We start from the raw sequence: 13,719 nt of genomic DNA, 5'->3' as shown, positions 1-13,719 counted from the left end.
TCATATTGCATCAAATCACACTGTGTTGAATCGAATCGAATCGAAATCAGATCGCACCAAACTAACTGAAATAAGCCTGGCTTATTTGGTAAACTTGTTTTATGAAACAGGCCTCGAGGCATTAAAAGTGATCATATTTTCTCCATTGCATCATATTGCATCAAATCACACTGTGTTGAATCGAATCGAATCGAAATCAGATCGCACTGCATCGTAATAGGGGTGAATCGTATCGCATCGGTAGGTGCTTCATATGTATCTTTAATGTGTCGTATCGTTGGCTATGCATCGAGATGCGTATCGTATCGGCCTGAGTCATGAGATGCACATCCCTAGTTCCCACCAATCGCTGCACAAGTTAAGGTTATGTATGATGATGAAAGCATGTTAGTGCTAGCCCTCCCGGAACTCATAGGGATTGCATTGCAGTGCCTGCAGTTCGAAAAAAAAAAAAAAAACCTTGTATGGAATTCTATGAGAACAATCTGGGCGATTCTCGGCCAAAGTGAATTGCCAAAAAAGGGGCAGTACTCCACAATATGACTTGACGCTGAATGTACTATACATCCAGAGGCAGAACAAACAGTCAGAACAGTGAAATTTAGCTTAACACTGTGGTTGAATGTGATCCCTCAAAAAATCCCTCTCTTTCACAATTTGGTGCCCTATCGCCCTAATGGAGAACTGCTCATGATTTTTACTATTATTATTTTGTGATCCATGGATCAGGACCATTTGGCTACTAAATGCATCTTGTGGATTCTATGAATTAAAGGGGTCATATGACGCAATTTCATTTTTTCCTTTCTCTTTGGAGTGTTACAACACGCTTGAGGTATTCGGCCAATCACAACGCACTGGATAGCTGGCCAATCAGAGCACACCTCGCTTTTTCAGACCGATTAGCTTTGTAAAAATCGACACGTTTCAAAAAGGCGGGGCATAGAGGAGAAACAATAATGTACAGTATGTGGAAAATAATGCGTTTTTTTTACTTTAAACCGCATAAAACATTTCATTACACCAAACACACAAAATAATGTTCTTTTTAGCAGCATCATATGACCCCTTTAACATTAATTGAAGATAAAAACAGGCATTTTAAATAGCAAAAAAGGTGGATATTAAAAAAAAAAAGCATTCCGATACCCAGGGTCTACACCTATACTTTGGAGTGCACCAGCTGAGCAACTGTCATTGAAATAAATGGAAATGCTATGGAAAAGCTTTTTATATGCCAGAAGAGGGCAGAGTTAATTGCTCATTGTGTGGCAAGTGACTAGGAGCACTTCACCTTGTGTTGGGCCTTCCCTGACTTGTAAATTAAGTGATCTTTCAACATTTTTATAGTTTTGATGCTTGCTGACGTTTTTTTTTTTTTTCTCTGTGTATGAAGCTGCATAATATGACAAAATCATATTAAAGTAGTTTTCCTTTGTTTTTGTGCTATCCACCAGAGCTTTATCCCCCACTCACTTGTTTTCTTGCATGCACTTTTGCCGCAGGCAAATTAAAGTCTACAAAAGGGTAGTTATCATCCAACCCTTCTTTCTTTGCTGGGAAAGTGTGAGTCTACACTCACAGCACTCAGTCTGCATTCATTCTCCTGCTCTCTCTCTGTGTAAAGTGATGGGATTGATTATGTGGTTGTGGGTGGTTGGATTTATTGTAGAGATGGTCTGTGTTTTTGGTGCACGCCTCTCCTGCGGTCTGCAGGGCAGATTTGTTTCAGAAAGTCTCTATAAAGAGGGAGATGTGATAATTGGTGGTCTGTTTCCAGTTCATGTTGAAGCACCAGAGCCTTATCATGCTTTTACTCAAATACAGCATCTTTCTCGCTGCCAGGGGTGAGTGTAGTGTGTGTGTCTATAAAATTAACTAAAAGGCAAGAGAACTGTTTATATGTTCAAAATGCCAGAATGGTCTCTCTGGAGGGTTTTTGTTAACTGTAATTCAGTAAAGCCATTGCCAAATTTTCTACTCAGCCTAAAATAATAATATCTTTATTGTATATATTTCAACATATTAGGAGTATCACATACAAATAAAGTTTGTTCTCCTGCTATATAGTCATTCAGTTATTTCTCAAATTAACAAACTTTAGTTTTTCAGTGTTGACCTTCGTTCATACCGCTGGCTCAGAACTATGATTTTCACAGTGGAGGAGATTAATCGGGACCCTGTCCTGCTTCCAAACATTACTCTGGGGTACCTGGTAGCTGACACCTGCCTAGCTGAGGGCACAACACTGAGTGCTGCTTTAGCTCTGGTTACGGGGCAGGAGGAGAGAGTGTCGGGAGCAGAATGCCGCGGGACACCAGTGGTGCCTGTCATTATCGGTGACACTCGTTCATCTGCCTCAATAGTGGTGGCTGACACGCTGGGAGTGTTTGATATCCCCATGGTAGTTTATTTATTTATTTTTGGAAGTCACATATAAAAATCATTTATTGTAACTTTTAAAAAAAGTGCACAGATTATAAGATTTTTAAATATCAAAATGTTCCATTGACATCTATGAAAGCTTTCGTAGTATTCACTTTACAATTTCAAGTACATTTTCTAAAAATGCCTAAACTGGAATGTCCCTTTACAGTACATCACTGATAAAATACACTTAAAATGCATATTTAAAGGTAGTAGAGCTGTCTTGAATTTGTATTTTTGCCAAAGAACAATAGAAAAGGATTGCTTAGGACTTTTACTGGAGTAATATGTTTTAGAGCATCTGTACTTTTACTCAAGTATTTGATTTGTGTACTTCATCCACCTCTGACTTTGACATGCTGAGATGGTTGCTGTGATACATTTTAAAGTGCTTTTGTGTTTGCTGTTATTTGTAGTTTAACCCATATTTATTGAAAACTCGTTTTAAGTAATAAGTTTATATTTGTAAGTAAATAGACAAATAATTGTAGCAAGCATAACATTTCTAAGCATAAACTATTTTTAAACATCATAACTACGTAAACATCATGTTTTTTTTTCACATTTTTTAGTGAAATTTGGTCAAATCTGTTTTTATCTACATTTTGATCTGTGTTTTATCTGTCCAGGTGAGTTATTTGCGTCCTGTGCTTGTCTCAGTGACAGTCGCAGATTTCACCTTTTTCCTGCACACTGTTCCCAGTGATGTTTTCAAGGCCAAGGCTATGGCCCGTCTGCTGCACCTGCTGGGCTGGACCTGGGTGGGGGTGGTCGCAGGGGATGATGAATATGGTAAAAGTGGCATGCAGCTCCTTTTGAAAGAACTGGAAAATACAGGGGTCTGTGTGGACTACCTGGAATTAATTCTAAAATCACACTCACAAAGCAGGATCAGGCGGATTGTGGAGAGGATCCAGAGTTCCACAGCTCGTGCTGTGGGAACATTTGCCATTGCCCCTGACGTAGAAGTCCTGTTCAAGGAAGTGGTGGTGCAGAATGTGACCGACAGGCAGTGGATAGCAACAGAGGCCTGGAGCACCTCTATTCTGTTCTTTGACCCAGCAAGCAGTTCTCTCCTAGCTGGTACCATTGGCTTTGCCCTGCGTCGGGCTGATATTCAGGCTCTTGGTGGTTTTCTTGCCCAGCTGAGCCCTGTGAAGCAACCCAATGAACCGTTTGTAAAATTCAATTTCATCCAGGTTGGGCGATTTGATGCAGCCAATGGACCAGGCCAGGAGCTGAACATAAACCTTGAGAAAGTGGCTTGGGGAGAGGGCTGGGTGGACCAGGTAAGAGTCCAGTGACTTCTAGTGCTTTATTTTAACAGTTCAACTTGAAATACAACAGTCAAAAATGAACTACATACTGTATATATGTATAAAAATACAAAGTGCAGTAAAAAGTAAACATATTTGCACTACTAACCAGCATGTTCATGATTACAGAAATATATTACAGTAATATGATAAAAAACTGTTTGCAATATCTGTTTTGTTCAGCTAAAATAACTGGAAGCAAATGACACCAGACGCCTTGCATATTTAAGTTACAAATCGGCACACCTGCACTTCTGTTAAAAAAAAAAAGTTGGATACAGCTTCTGAAAAAAAAAAAAATAAATAAATAAATAAAAAACACGCAAAATAGCTACTTCCTCAGAGAGCTAGCTTGCTAGCTATATAGTTACAGTAGATACACATATTCTATTATTGTATTACTTTTATTCTTATATTTTATTCTATTATTGTATTACTGAGAAGCAAATCAGTAGGCGAGAAACAGTTTTATCCCTAATGTCTGTTTGTGGTGTTACTTGCTTTAGATTTACTCTTTTTTTTTTCTGTACAGCACATGAAAATATGAATGTATGAGTTTGTGTGAAAATGTTTGTTATCAAGTGCATTCAAAGGGTATGAGTAAGTGTGCAAGTGAATGTATCCATTATCTAACCTCTCAGATACAATGGTGCAGATACAATCTTTTAATGGACAAACCCCTGCTCAGAGGGAAGAGATGTGGCATAGGAATAAGTATGAATGTTAGCATGAGAGTGTTTTTAATAGAAAAAGAGGAATGCATTTGTGTAAGGCAATACTTTTATTCTTTCTGTTATTCTTTATTTGCTTGTGCTGACAGATATTGTGTTGTTAGAAGGTTGCTCTGAGTCTGATGGAGTTTCTTCTTGTAACATTTAGGTTCCTGTATCTGTGTGCAGTGCAAGCTGTCTTCCAGGCACTAGAAAGGCTGTACAAAAAGGAAAACCTGTCTGCTGTTTGACTGCCTAGCTTGTGCAGCAGGGGAAGTCAGTAACATGACAGGTATTAACTTTTTAACCTTACCACAGACATCACACAAGAGGTGCAAGTAACATTACAAGATCTGTACAATGTAAAAGCAACCCTAACTATGAGCCATAACATTCTTTAGACTCTACAGAGTGTATGAGATGTCCTGAGAGGTTCTGGTCAAACACTGAAAGAACAAGGTCCATCCCAAAGGTTGGGGAGTTTCTGTCTTTGCAAGATACCATGGGAATTGTCCTGACAGTCTTATCTGTCACTGGGGCGACACTGACCACAACAGTTCTGGCATCCTTTTTCCATCATCTTGACACACCCCTCGTACGGGTCAACAACGCAGAGCTGAGCTTCATGCTACTGGTATCGCTCACCCTCTGCTTCTTGTGTGCACTGGTTTTTATTGGCCGCCCTGCACTGTGGAATTGCATGCTACGCCACACCCTGTTTGGAGTGAGCTTTGTGATCTGCATTGCCTGTGTGCTCAGTTGGACTATGGTGGTTTTAGTGGCTTTTCGGGCCACTCTGCCTGGATCTAACTTGATGCAGTACTTTGGGCCCATCCAGCAGAGGGCAGGCATCTTCCTTTGCAAGCTTGGTGCTCGAGTGATCCTGCAGTGCACGATGGGATCTGTTGTGGGGTTTGTACTAGTACTGGGCTACATCGGTCTTTTAGCAGTGGTCTGCTTCCTGCTGGCCTTCTTTGCTCGAAAGCTCCCAGACAATTTCAATGAGGCTAAATTCATTACTTTCAGCATGCTGATCTTCTCTGCTGTGTGGATTGCATTTGTGCCGGTGTACGTCAGCTCACCGGGGAAGTACACGGTAGCTGTGGAGAATTTCACCATTTTGGCTTCCAGTTACAGCCTGTTGCTGGGTATATTCACCCCAAAATGTTACATCATTCTGCTTATACCTGAGAAAAATACAAAAAAGGCCATGATGGCCAGATAATGTGTACAAATGAAAGGCTTTTGCGATGAGACAGCATTTTCAAAAGGGCAGTACCTATAATAGATATGTACAAAAAAACTGTATTAATCAGTTTGTGATAATATAAGCATAGACTTCGGTGCTGGGTTCTCTCTAAATGTGTGTTTTTAAAATTATATTTATGTACTGTGTCTCAGTCATCAACATGAAATAAATAAAATTTTAAAAATACATTTTGATTTCTCAAATTGTGATTTCCAAGTAATATCCCTTCTCCCTGACTTCCACAGTGTGTTAAGAAGAAGAAAACAGCAACATGATCAGTTGCTTGGACTTATCAACTATTCAGCACACATCTCAAACACAGCACAAACAACCCTCCATTTTAATTTTCCCTAAGTGACATGAACTAACTACCTCTGTAGTGGACTCCACCGAACTGCCTTTCAAACATTACAGAGAGAGCTGGGTTATCAGGTTTCACTTTGGCCACAGTTCAAGTTGATCAAAGGGTCCTATAAACCCCAAATTGTTCCATTGTGCCACCTGGGTTCCATATTTCTGATAGTAGACAGTGGGAGAGAGAGACATTTACCACGTCTTCACACTAAATTGAGCCTGTAAAAGGCTGAGATGTTAAAGGAAGAGAAATAAATAAATTCATAGCTATTATGATATCAGCATGTATGCATCATGACAGCAGTGGCTTGCACAGACCTCCGCAGTGGCAGGAGAGAAATCACGTTTCAAAGGCCACTTGAAAGGGCCTTCAGAATGAAGGATTTTTAAGTGGTACAACTGATGGACACTTCACGCCCATACATTTTTGTACAGGTTTAATGTGTTATGATGGTCCTGGTAAAACCTTCAGAATAGCGACTCTGTACACGCAGCTCGCACATGCATTTTATTTATTTTATTATTATTTTTTCATTCATTAGTCTGTCCACAAGGTTGCACCCTTGCCCTGGGTTGTTGTTTCACAGTTAAGAAAGAAATGGACAAGACAGAACAACAATAAACTACTGCAACAACAATATATGCCCATGTTGACAAGCACTTGTGTAAGGGTATAAAGAGATGCATCTCTAGTTTAGAGAAGTACAAAAACATTTTAGCACTCATAACATTGAGAGCGAAATAATCGATGAAGGCCTATGTTTGTGCATGCTATAAAATAAAGTATACTTTTTAAAGGCTATGCATTCAACTGTGCGTGTACACTATCAAAGTTTGGACTTTAAGGCTTTGACATTCTCACGGCAAACTTTTTTTTTCATTCTTTACTTGGGGGTAAAAATACATTTTAAATTCTTTGCAGTGGTATACTGTTATCTGACACCCCAAAGCTGCCCATGCTGCTGGGAGTGATGCTTAGGTGAATATGTAAATGTGCTGCGCACTTTCCTCTCAATAACAAAATAAAAATGTTAGCGGTGAGAAAACTGTGATTAAGAAAGCATCTGATCATGCCGGTGTGGATACAATATGTCTGAACAAACTCTGTAACAAGACTTTACTGGAATGCCGAATTGCAATGACAGTATTGCCTTCGATTAGAATTACAACTTGCAGTCAAGTGAGTTCATGTTTTTACTCGCATCTGCCTTCGAAGAACTGAAGAGAAGAAATGAACTGGAGAAAATTTTAACATCAAGGCAGAGCACTAGAGCACACCTACCTATAAGGTGCTTACCAGCCCAAGCAAAATTTTCCTGAAAATGTACTTTGGCAAGCCGTTTTGAACATCTGAAATGAACTCAAAACAAACTTAATTTTAGCCTGATTTTGTTTGAAATATCACACCAGTTAATTATTTGATTTTGCTAGAAGTATATTGGGCTTTTAGTGGTGAGGATTTATTAATGATTTGCAGATTAAGTGCACCAGTAGGTAGTTGGGAGCAAGGGACTTTCTTTTTGAGTGGATCCGCTGACCATTCATTGAACCAATTCACTTAAAAAAATGCTGATTCATTCAGGAATGAAACAAGGTGTTAAAATGATTTGAACTTTGACTACAACCTTACAAGGCTCAAATGATGAGCAAGGCAATGTCGGGTAATGCTTCACTTCATTGCGATCAGTAGTTATGATGAGTACTTCATAGTGTACTCTATACTCTGAGACTATACTAAGTGACAGAAACAACCTTAACTATACAAAACATTTTGAAGAGAAGCAAAATCTTTTTCTTCATCCTTCACACTGGAGTACACACATGAAACTGACATTAGAGTGAGTAAATAAATGTATGTATGTATGTATGTATTTAATTATTTTTGAAGAATGTATGAATTATTCCTTTCACCTATTTTGGAGTCACCATTTTAGACTCCAATGAGAGTCCATGAAGTGAACAGCAAAGCTTTTCATATAATAGATAGCAGAGACTGGCCAGCTCACATATGCTCAGCATTTACAGTTATATGGAGACTGCAAACAGCAATGCTGTAAACAATATATTAACAATCCAGTAGTATAATGATTTGCACGTCAGTAATTTCCTTTTTTTTTATTAAAGATGAGAGTGATAAAGTAAAAATGATGCAAAGTGGATGCAGGGATCAGTTTGACTGAAGAAGAAATTAGTTATTACCAGCCATTAGCGGCACAGGGCTGAGCTTCAGAGCCCTCAGGCTATTTACAGTCATTTTCCAGCACATCAGAGATGTGTGGAAATGGATGCTGTTCTCTGCCTCCTGTGCATTCTTGAACATGCCAGAGGTGGGATCATACAGGACATCTCTGTGATATTGTGTTGATCAGCTTGAGGGAGAATAAGGACAGAATTATGAATGTACAGGTTCTTAAGTTGAAAGAAAATCAGGTCAACAAAATATTTATGCTTAAACGTGAAGTCTACCATCATTTTTTAAACTCCTTGTAAGTAATGGAATTCCATATAAAATTCAAAGATTGAAGTTATGTTTAATCTGACCCTTTGCATGTGCATGTAACATGCAAATTTACTGGCACATTATTATACAAAGTATGATGTAAGGCATAGTTCTACTACTGTGTTATCAAATGAGGTCTGACAACATAACTGCGATTTCATTATTTCATAAAGAGGGCAAGAACGGACATAAATGAAAGACTTTGTTATGTCTTGTGCATAGATTTCAATCAAACTCTCTAAGGGCAAATTTAACATTTCAGTTTTTCATTTAGGTGAAATGGTGTAAAGGGATTTATTCACACAGTCCACCCTCCCTAAGATGTGCATTTTCTGAAAATATGCTCAATGTTTAAAAAAAAATGTACTAAATTTAACATTTCAGACCCCAATAAATATGGTGCAAGTGTTTTGATGTCTTATCAAAGTTTTACTAAAACACTAGTGCCCTCTAGTGGCAGAACAACATACTTGCATGGGTGTCTAACAATAATAAAATAATTTACTTGAGTTTATTATCACAGGCCTCACAAAGAGATCGTAGTTTTTATTATTATTATTATTATTATTATATTCATCCAAAAAAAGTAAACACATAAATAAATCAAAACAATCATTAAAATACATGATTGAGAATAATAAATCATTTTTGGGACATTATATACTTTTTAGAATTTCTTTCAGGCAGGAAAATTATTATGTAACATTTAGGTGCAAAAATACACAAAAGTACTCCATAACTAGAAGCTAAAATGGCAAATATCTCCACAGCTACGGTAAATTTTCCAGGAGAACTGACATAAGCTGGGATAAAGGTGATCCAAACAGCACAGAATATGAGCATGCTGAATGTGATGAATTTTGCTTCATTAAAATTATCTGGCAATTTGCGGGCTAAAAAAGCCAGAATGAAGCAGAAGACAGCTAAGCAGCCAATGTAACCCAACACACAACAGAAAAGGGCGACTGAACCCAGGTGACATTCTAAAATGATCCGGTCGCGGTACAGCCAGGTGTTCTTTACTGGATATGGAGGTGCTGTGGTAAGCCAAGCTACACAAACCCCACCTTGCAGGACCGAACATAAGAACACACCCAGTCTCTGCTGAGGCGGGCGAAACCAACGAGCTGTGTTATTACCAGGCAATGTAGCTTTAAAGGCCATAAGCACCACTAGGGTCTTACTGAGGAGACAGGAGAGGCAGAGGGCAAAGGTCAAGCCAAAAGCAGTCCGTCTAAGAGGGCATGCCCAGCGTGATGGCTGACCCAGGAAGGTTAGTGCACATATGAAGCAAAGAGTGAGAGACATCAGCAACAGAAAGCTCAGTTCTGAGTTATTAGCACGAACTAGGGGTGTGTCGTGATGGCGAAAGAAGATTGCAGCAACTGTCATCGCAGCAATTGCACCCAGAATGGCTATAGCTGCCAAGGCCATGCCAAAAGGCTCAGAGTAGGACAGGAACTCAATCTGCTTGGGAACACAATGGTTGCGATGCTGATTGGACCAGAAGTCTCCAGGGCAAAGAATGCATTCAACTTGATCTAAAAATTGATGCACAAACACACAGAAAGAGACATATTCACCTAACTTTCGTTTAAGGGAAAGAGTTGTAATGGTGGGTACTTTGCATTTAATAGTTTAAAAAGGTTAACTGATGCAAACAGACACTAATAACTGTCACAGAATGCGTGTTTGTAAGTCTAATACCAGTAGTGTTGCTGATGCTACCCTCTGCACAAAGCACACAGTCATAGCAGCACACAGGCTGGCCCTCTCGTATAACCTTTCTGTATCCCTGTGGACAGCTGGCGGAGCACACAGACACTGGTACCTAGAAGAGAGAGATAAGACATTATAATGATTTTTTTGTTTGTTTTTTTGTGATTAGACACTAGATAACCACAAAAAAAAAAAAAAAAAAAAAAAAAAAAAAAAAATATATATATATATATTTCTTCAATAGTACAGTAAAGAAGATTTTTAGCTGAAAGTGTAGACCTCTGTGATTCATAAAATGCAAAATTATTAAAAATAATAAGAAGAACTGATAAAAAGCATACCATTAATACAATGTGCATCATTTTGAATAAAATGTCTGCTAAATTAATATATTTAAAAATGAAAACAATTATTATCAAACACCATATAAAATATTTTAGAAAAAAAAACAGTGATTACTTTTAGTATGAGACTACATCATTTTACCTTGTTAGCTCCCCCATTCCAGATGATTTTGTCCTGGTTAAGCATTAACTGCTGTGCTGTCAAAAGAGAGGAGTCAAAGCGACCTACTGTAACATATTGTACCGGACCCTCATCTGCCTCTCTTTGCCAGTTCACTATGTCATATGACCCGACAGGGTCTCCATACTTATCAAAGTGGATCACATCTCCAAATTTGTTTGTGTAGTTCACTTTCTTCAGGACCTCAACAACCTGGAGAGGATTAATGCACAGAAAATGCTACCTTTGGCATAATGTTTAACACAACATAAAAAAAAAATAAAACAATAACATGACATAATGTGTCAAGAATAATGTCAAAATACTCAAATAAATAAATAAATGTTTAAACATAAATAATAATAATAAATAAATAAATAAATAACATCACAATGATAAACATCACAATACTATGACACATAAATGCTTCTCATTGACACATGTAAACAATATATTGCTGTACCTGCCATGGTTGTAGATTATGGATATCAGAGCACTGCTGTGTCAAAGCAGACCCGTTCTCTCTTTGACACTGAAGCAGGTTATGCAGTGCATGTGCCACTGTGTAAATAGCCTTGTGCATGTTATATGTCACCCTGAGCTCAGAAACATCATTATAGATACTGAGAGTGTCCTGGACCCTCTCCATGCCAGTACAGCTGTGGCTGTAGTGCACTGGATCAGTTGTGGAGGGAGTGGGAAGACTTGTGTTTACTGAGCACTGGAACTGTGTTTCCCAGAACTCCCTTGCAAAGGCATTGTAAGGCTCAGCCAGGGGCTGTATGCTTTCAAGGAATTGTTTGAAGCCAGGTATCTCAGCTCGGCGGATGGCAAAGCCAATGGTACCACTAAGGGAGGGGTAGTTTTCTCTAGTAGAGATGAGAGTGGAGGTCACCCAGGCTTCACTGGCCACCCACTGCTTCCCGGTCACATTCTGCCGGACTATTTCATCCACTACTGGTTTGATGTCCTCCTCGATGGCAAAAACCACCAAAACACGTGCTGTAGAATCTCGAATAGTCCTGACGATATCTTGCAGCTGTTGATGATTTGGCAGCTTGGGTATGATTATTCGATAAGCCACACATACACCCAAACGCGTCACTGCAGTGGTGAATAGATCTATGCCAGTGCGCCCATAAGCATCGTCAGCCCCGACTGTGCCCACCCAGGTCCATCCAAAGTGCTTGACCAGACGAGCAAGAGCACTGGCCTGATTAACATCACTGGGAATTGTGCGAAAGAAATAAGGGAACTGGTGCTTGTCACTCAGGCAAGCACATGAAGCAAAATAACTCACCTGAATCAGAGATGTGGAAAGAGATTGAAAGAGTAGTAAACTCAGAGAGATTTTTCAGTGGCAAAGTGTATACAAATCCAGAATTCCTTTATTTCAAGTAATTTTGTCTAGCTGATCTGCCCTCACCAGTGGGATACGGAACAGGTTGAGTAGTCTGGAAATGGCCATTGACAGGGTAGATCCAGAGTCTCCAATAATGATGGGGATGCTCGGGGAGAAGCACTGCCCTGAATCGCTCCTCTTCATAGGCTGAGAAACTACAGACAATGCGGTCCTCAGAGACAGAGCAGTCAGCCCACATGTGTCATATAGCTGATAGCCCAGTGTGATGTTTGGCAGAAGGGTAGGATTTCTGTTGACCTCCTCAATGAAGAAGATCATTGCCTGAGACCAGCGGAACACTCGCATGTTAAACCTTGATGAAAGATCAGACAAATGTATTACGCAAACTAAACAAAATGTATTAAGCATATGGATACATATTCATATTTTACACCATAAACTGCAGAATAAAAAATAATCAATATTGTAGTCTGATATAAATCTTTTTTTTTTTTTTACCCCCTACATTTCCTTTGGTCTGGCTGACTTCTGAAGTTTATCTCCTGGTCGATGCCTTTGGAGTGGATGGGAAACATCCCAGCCAGCACTACATGGCCCTCCTTATAGACCACAGTTGAGTCTAGGTCCTTCCAGAGTTTACAATCTGTCTCTGAATTGCTTTGAATGGGGTAGAGGAAAGAAAATACCAAATGTACAGCCTGGAGAACTGGCATCTTCATCTCGATCTCTGCACAGTGTTCTGCTAAGCCAACTGGAATCTGGGGATCTAGGTGAAGGACTTTATAGAGGAAATGTACTGAAGGTGCTCTCTGCAGGGACATGAAAGGAGACACACACACTAGTCATATTTACACATACACAATATACAAGCACCACAAGTGCACATAAATGGCAAGCAGATAATACACGGCACAATGTAAAACCTAACAGTCAAATTTATTAATGAAATTAGTTCATTTCACTTATATATTACTGAAAGTTTACTGCACTTAATAGAAAAAGCTATGTGAACTCAATAACTGATTATAGGGTCTAAAACATATTTTGCCTGTACTGCATTTATTATTATTATTATTATTAATACAAATATTAACAGTGAAATTACTTTTTTTAATTCTGACAGAAAAACAATTTCAAAACTGCTCTTTTAAAATGCTACTCTTTTGTTGACAACAGTTTTATAAACCTTGAGAAGATGGTTGGTGTTTGGTGCATTTTCAAAGGCACGTTATATGTGCAGAGATAGAGCCTGTGAGCAATATTTACAGCGAACCGCACCGAGACGGTTCACACTGTTCTTTACGTTCACACTGTCCCTGTTTCTGAAAGAGGACTCCTTTTTTGGTCTACTTAAGCAGTAATGGTGTCTTAGACTTCTTTGTGTTCAGACTGTTGCTTTTTGGATCAGTTGAGTGTTTGATGGCTATGGCCTCCAAAATTTGATCCTATTCACTTACAATGTATGTGCCTCACTAACCAAGAGATTTGTTTGTAAAGATTATTGTTTGTGTTAGTATTATTATTTTGTAAAACAATATTCCTACACATACAGTACTGTTGAATGAGCTTACATTTGA

At 38.9% G+C, this 13,719-nt stretch overlaps 1 protein-coding gene and 1 pseudogene across 1 annotated transcript; one reads left to right on the top strand and one right to left on the bottom strand.

Annotated features, from left to right (window-relative positions):
• The first annotated feature begins 1,641 nt into the window (after positions 1-1,641).
• On the top strand, positions 1,642-5,678 carry LOC107695436 (extracellular calcium-sensing receptor-like; annotated as a pseudogene).
• Positions 5,679-9,198: 3,520 nt separating this feature from the next.
• olfcw1 (olfactory receptor C family, w1) lies at positions 9,199-12,717 on the bottom strand. The gene is made up of 6 exons (XM_016495346.1): positions 12,641-12,717; positions 12,206-12,494; positions 11,243-12,079; positions 10,762-10,992; positions 10,264-10,387; positions 9,199-10,097 (listed from the first exon to the last, which is right to left on the bottom strand). Exons 1-6 carry the CDS (start codon positions 12,715-12,717, stop codon positions 9,199-9,201), a joined length of 2,457 nt encoding a protein of 818 aa, XP_016350832.1.
• Positions 12,718-13,719: the final 1,002 nt, after the last annotated feature.

This window comes from Sinocyclocheilus anshuiensis, unplaced genomic scaffold (assembly GCF_001515605.1).
Source record: "Sinocyclocheilus anshuiensis isolate Anshui unplaced genomic scaffold, SAMN03320099.WGS_v1.1 scaffold678, whole genome shotgun sequence".
NCBI lineage: Eukaryota > Metazoa > Chordata > Actinopteri > Cypriniformes > Cyprinidae > Sinocyclocheilus > Sinocyclocheilus anshuiensis.
Note: the sequence above shows the minus strand (reverse complement) of the source record. Positions and strands in the feature narration are given on the sequence as shown.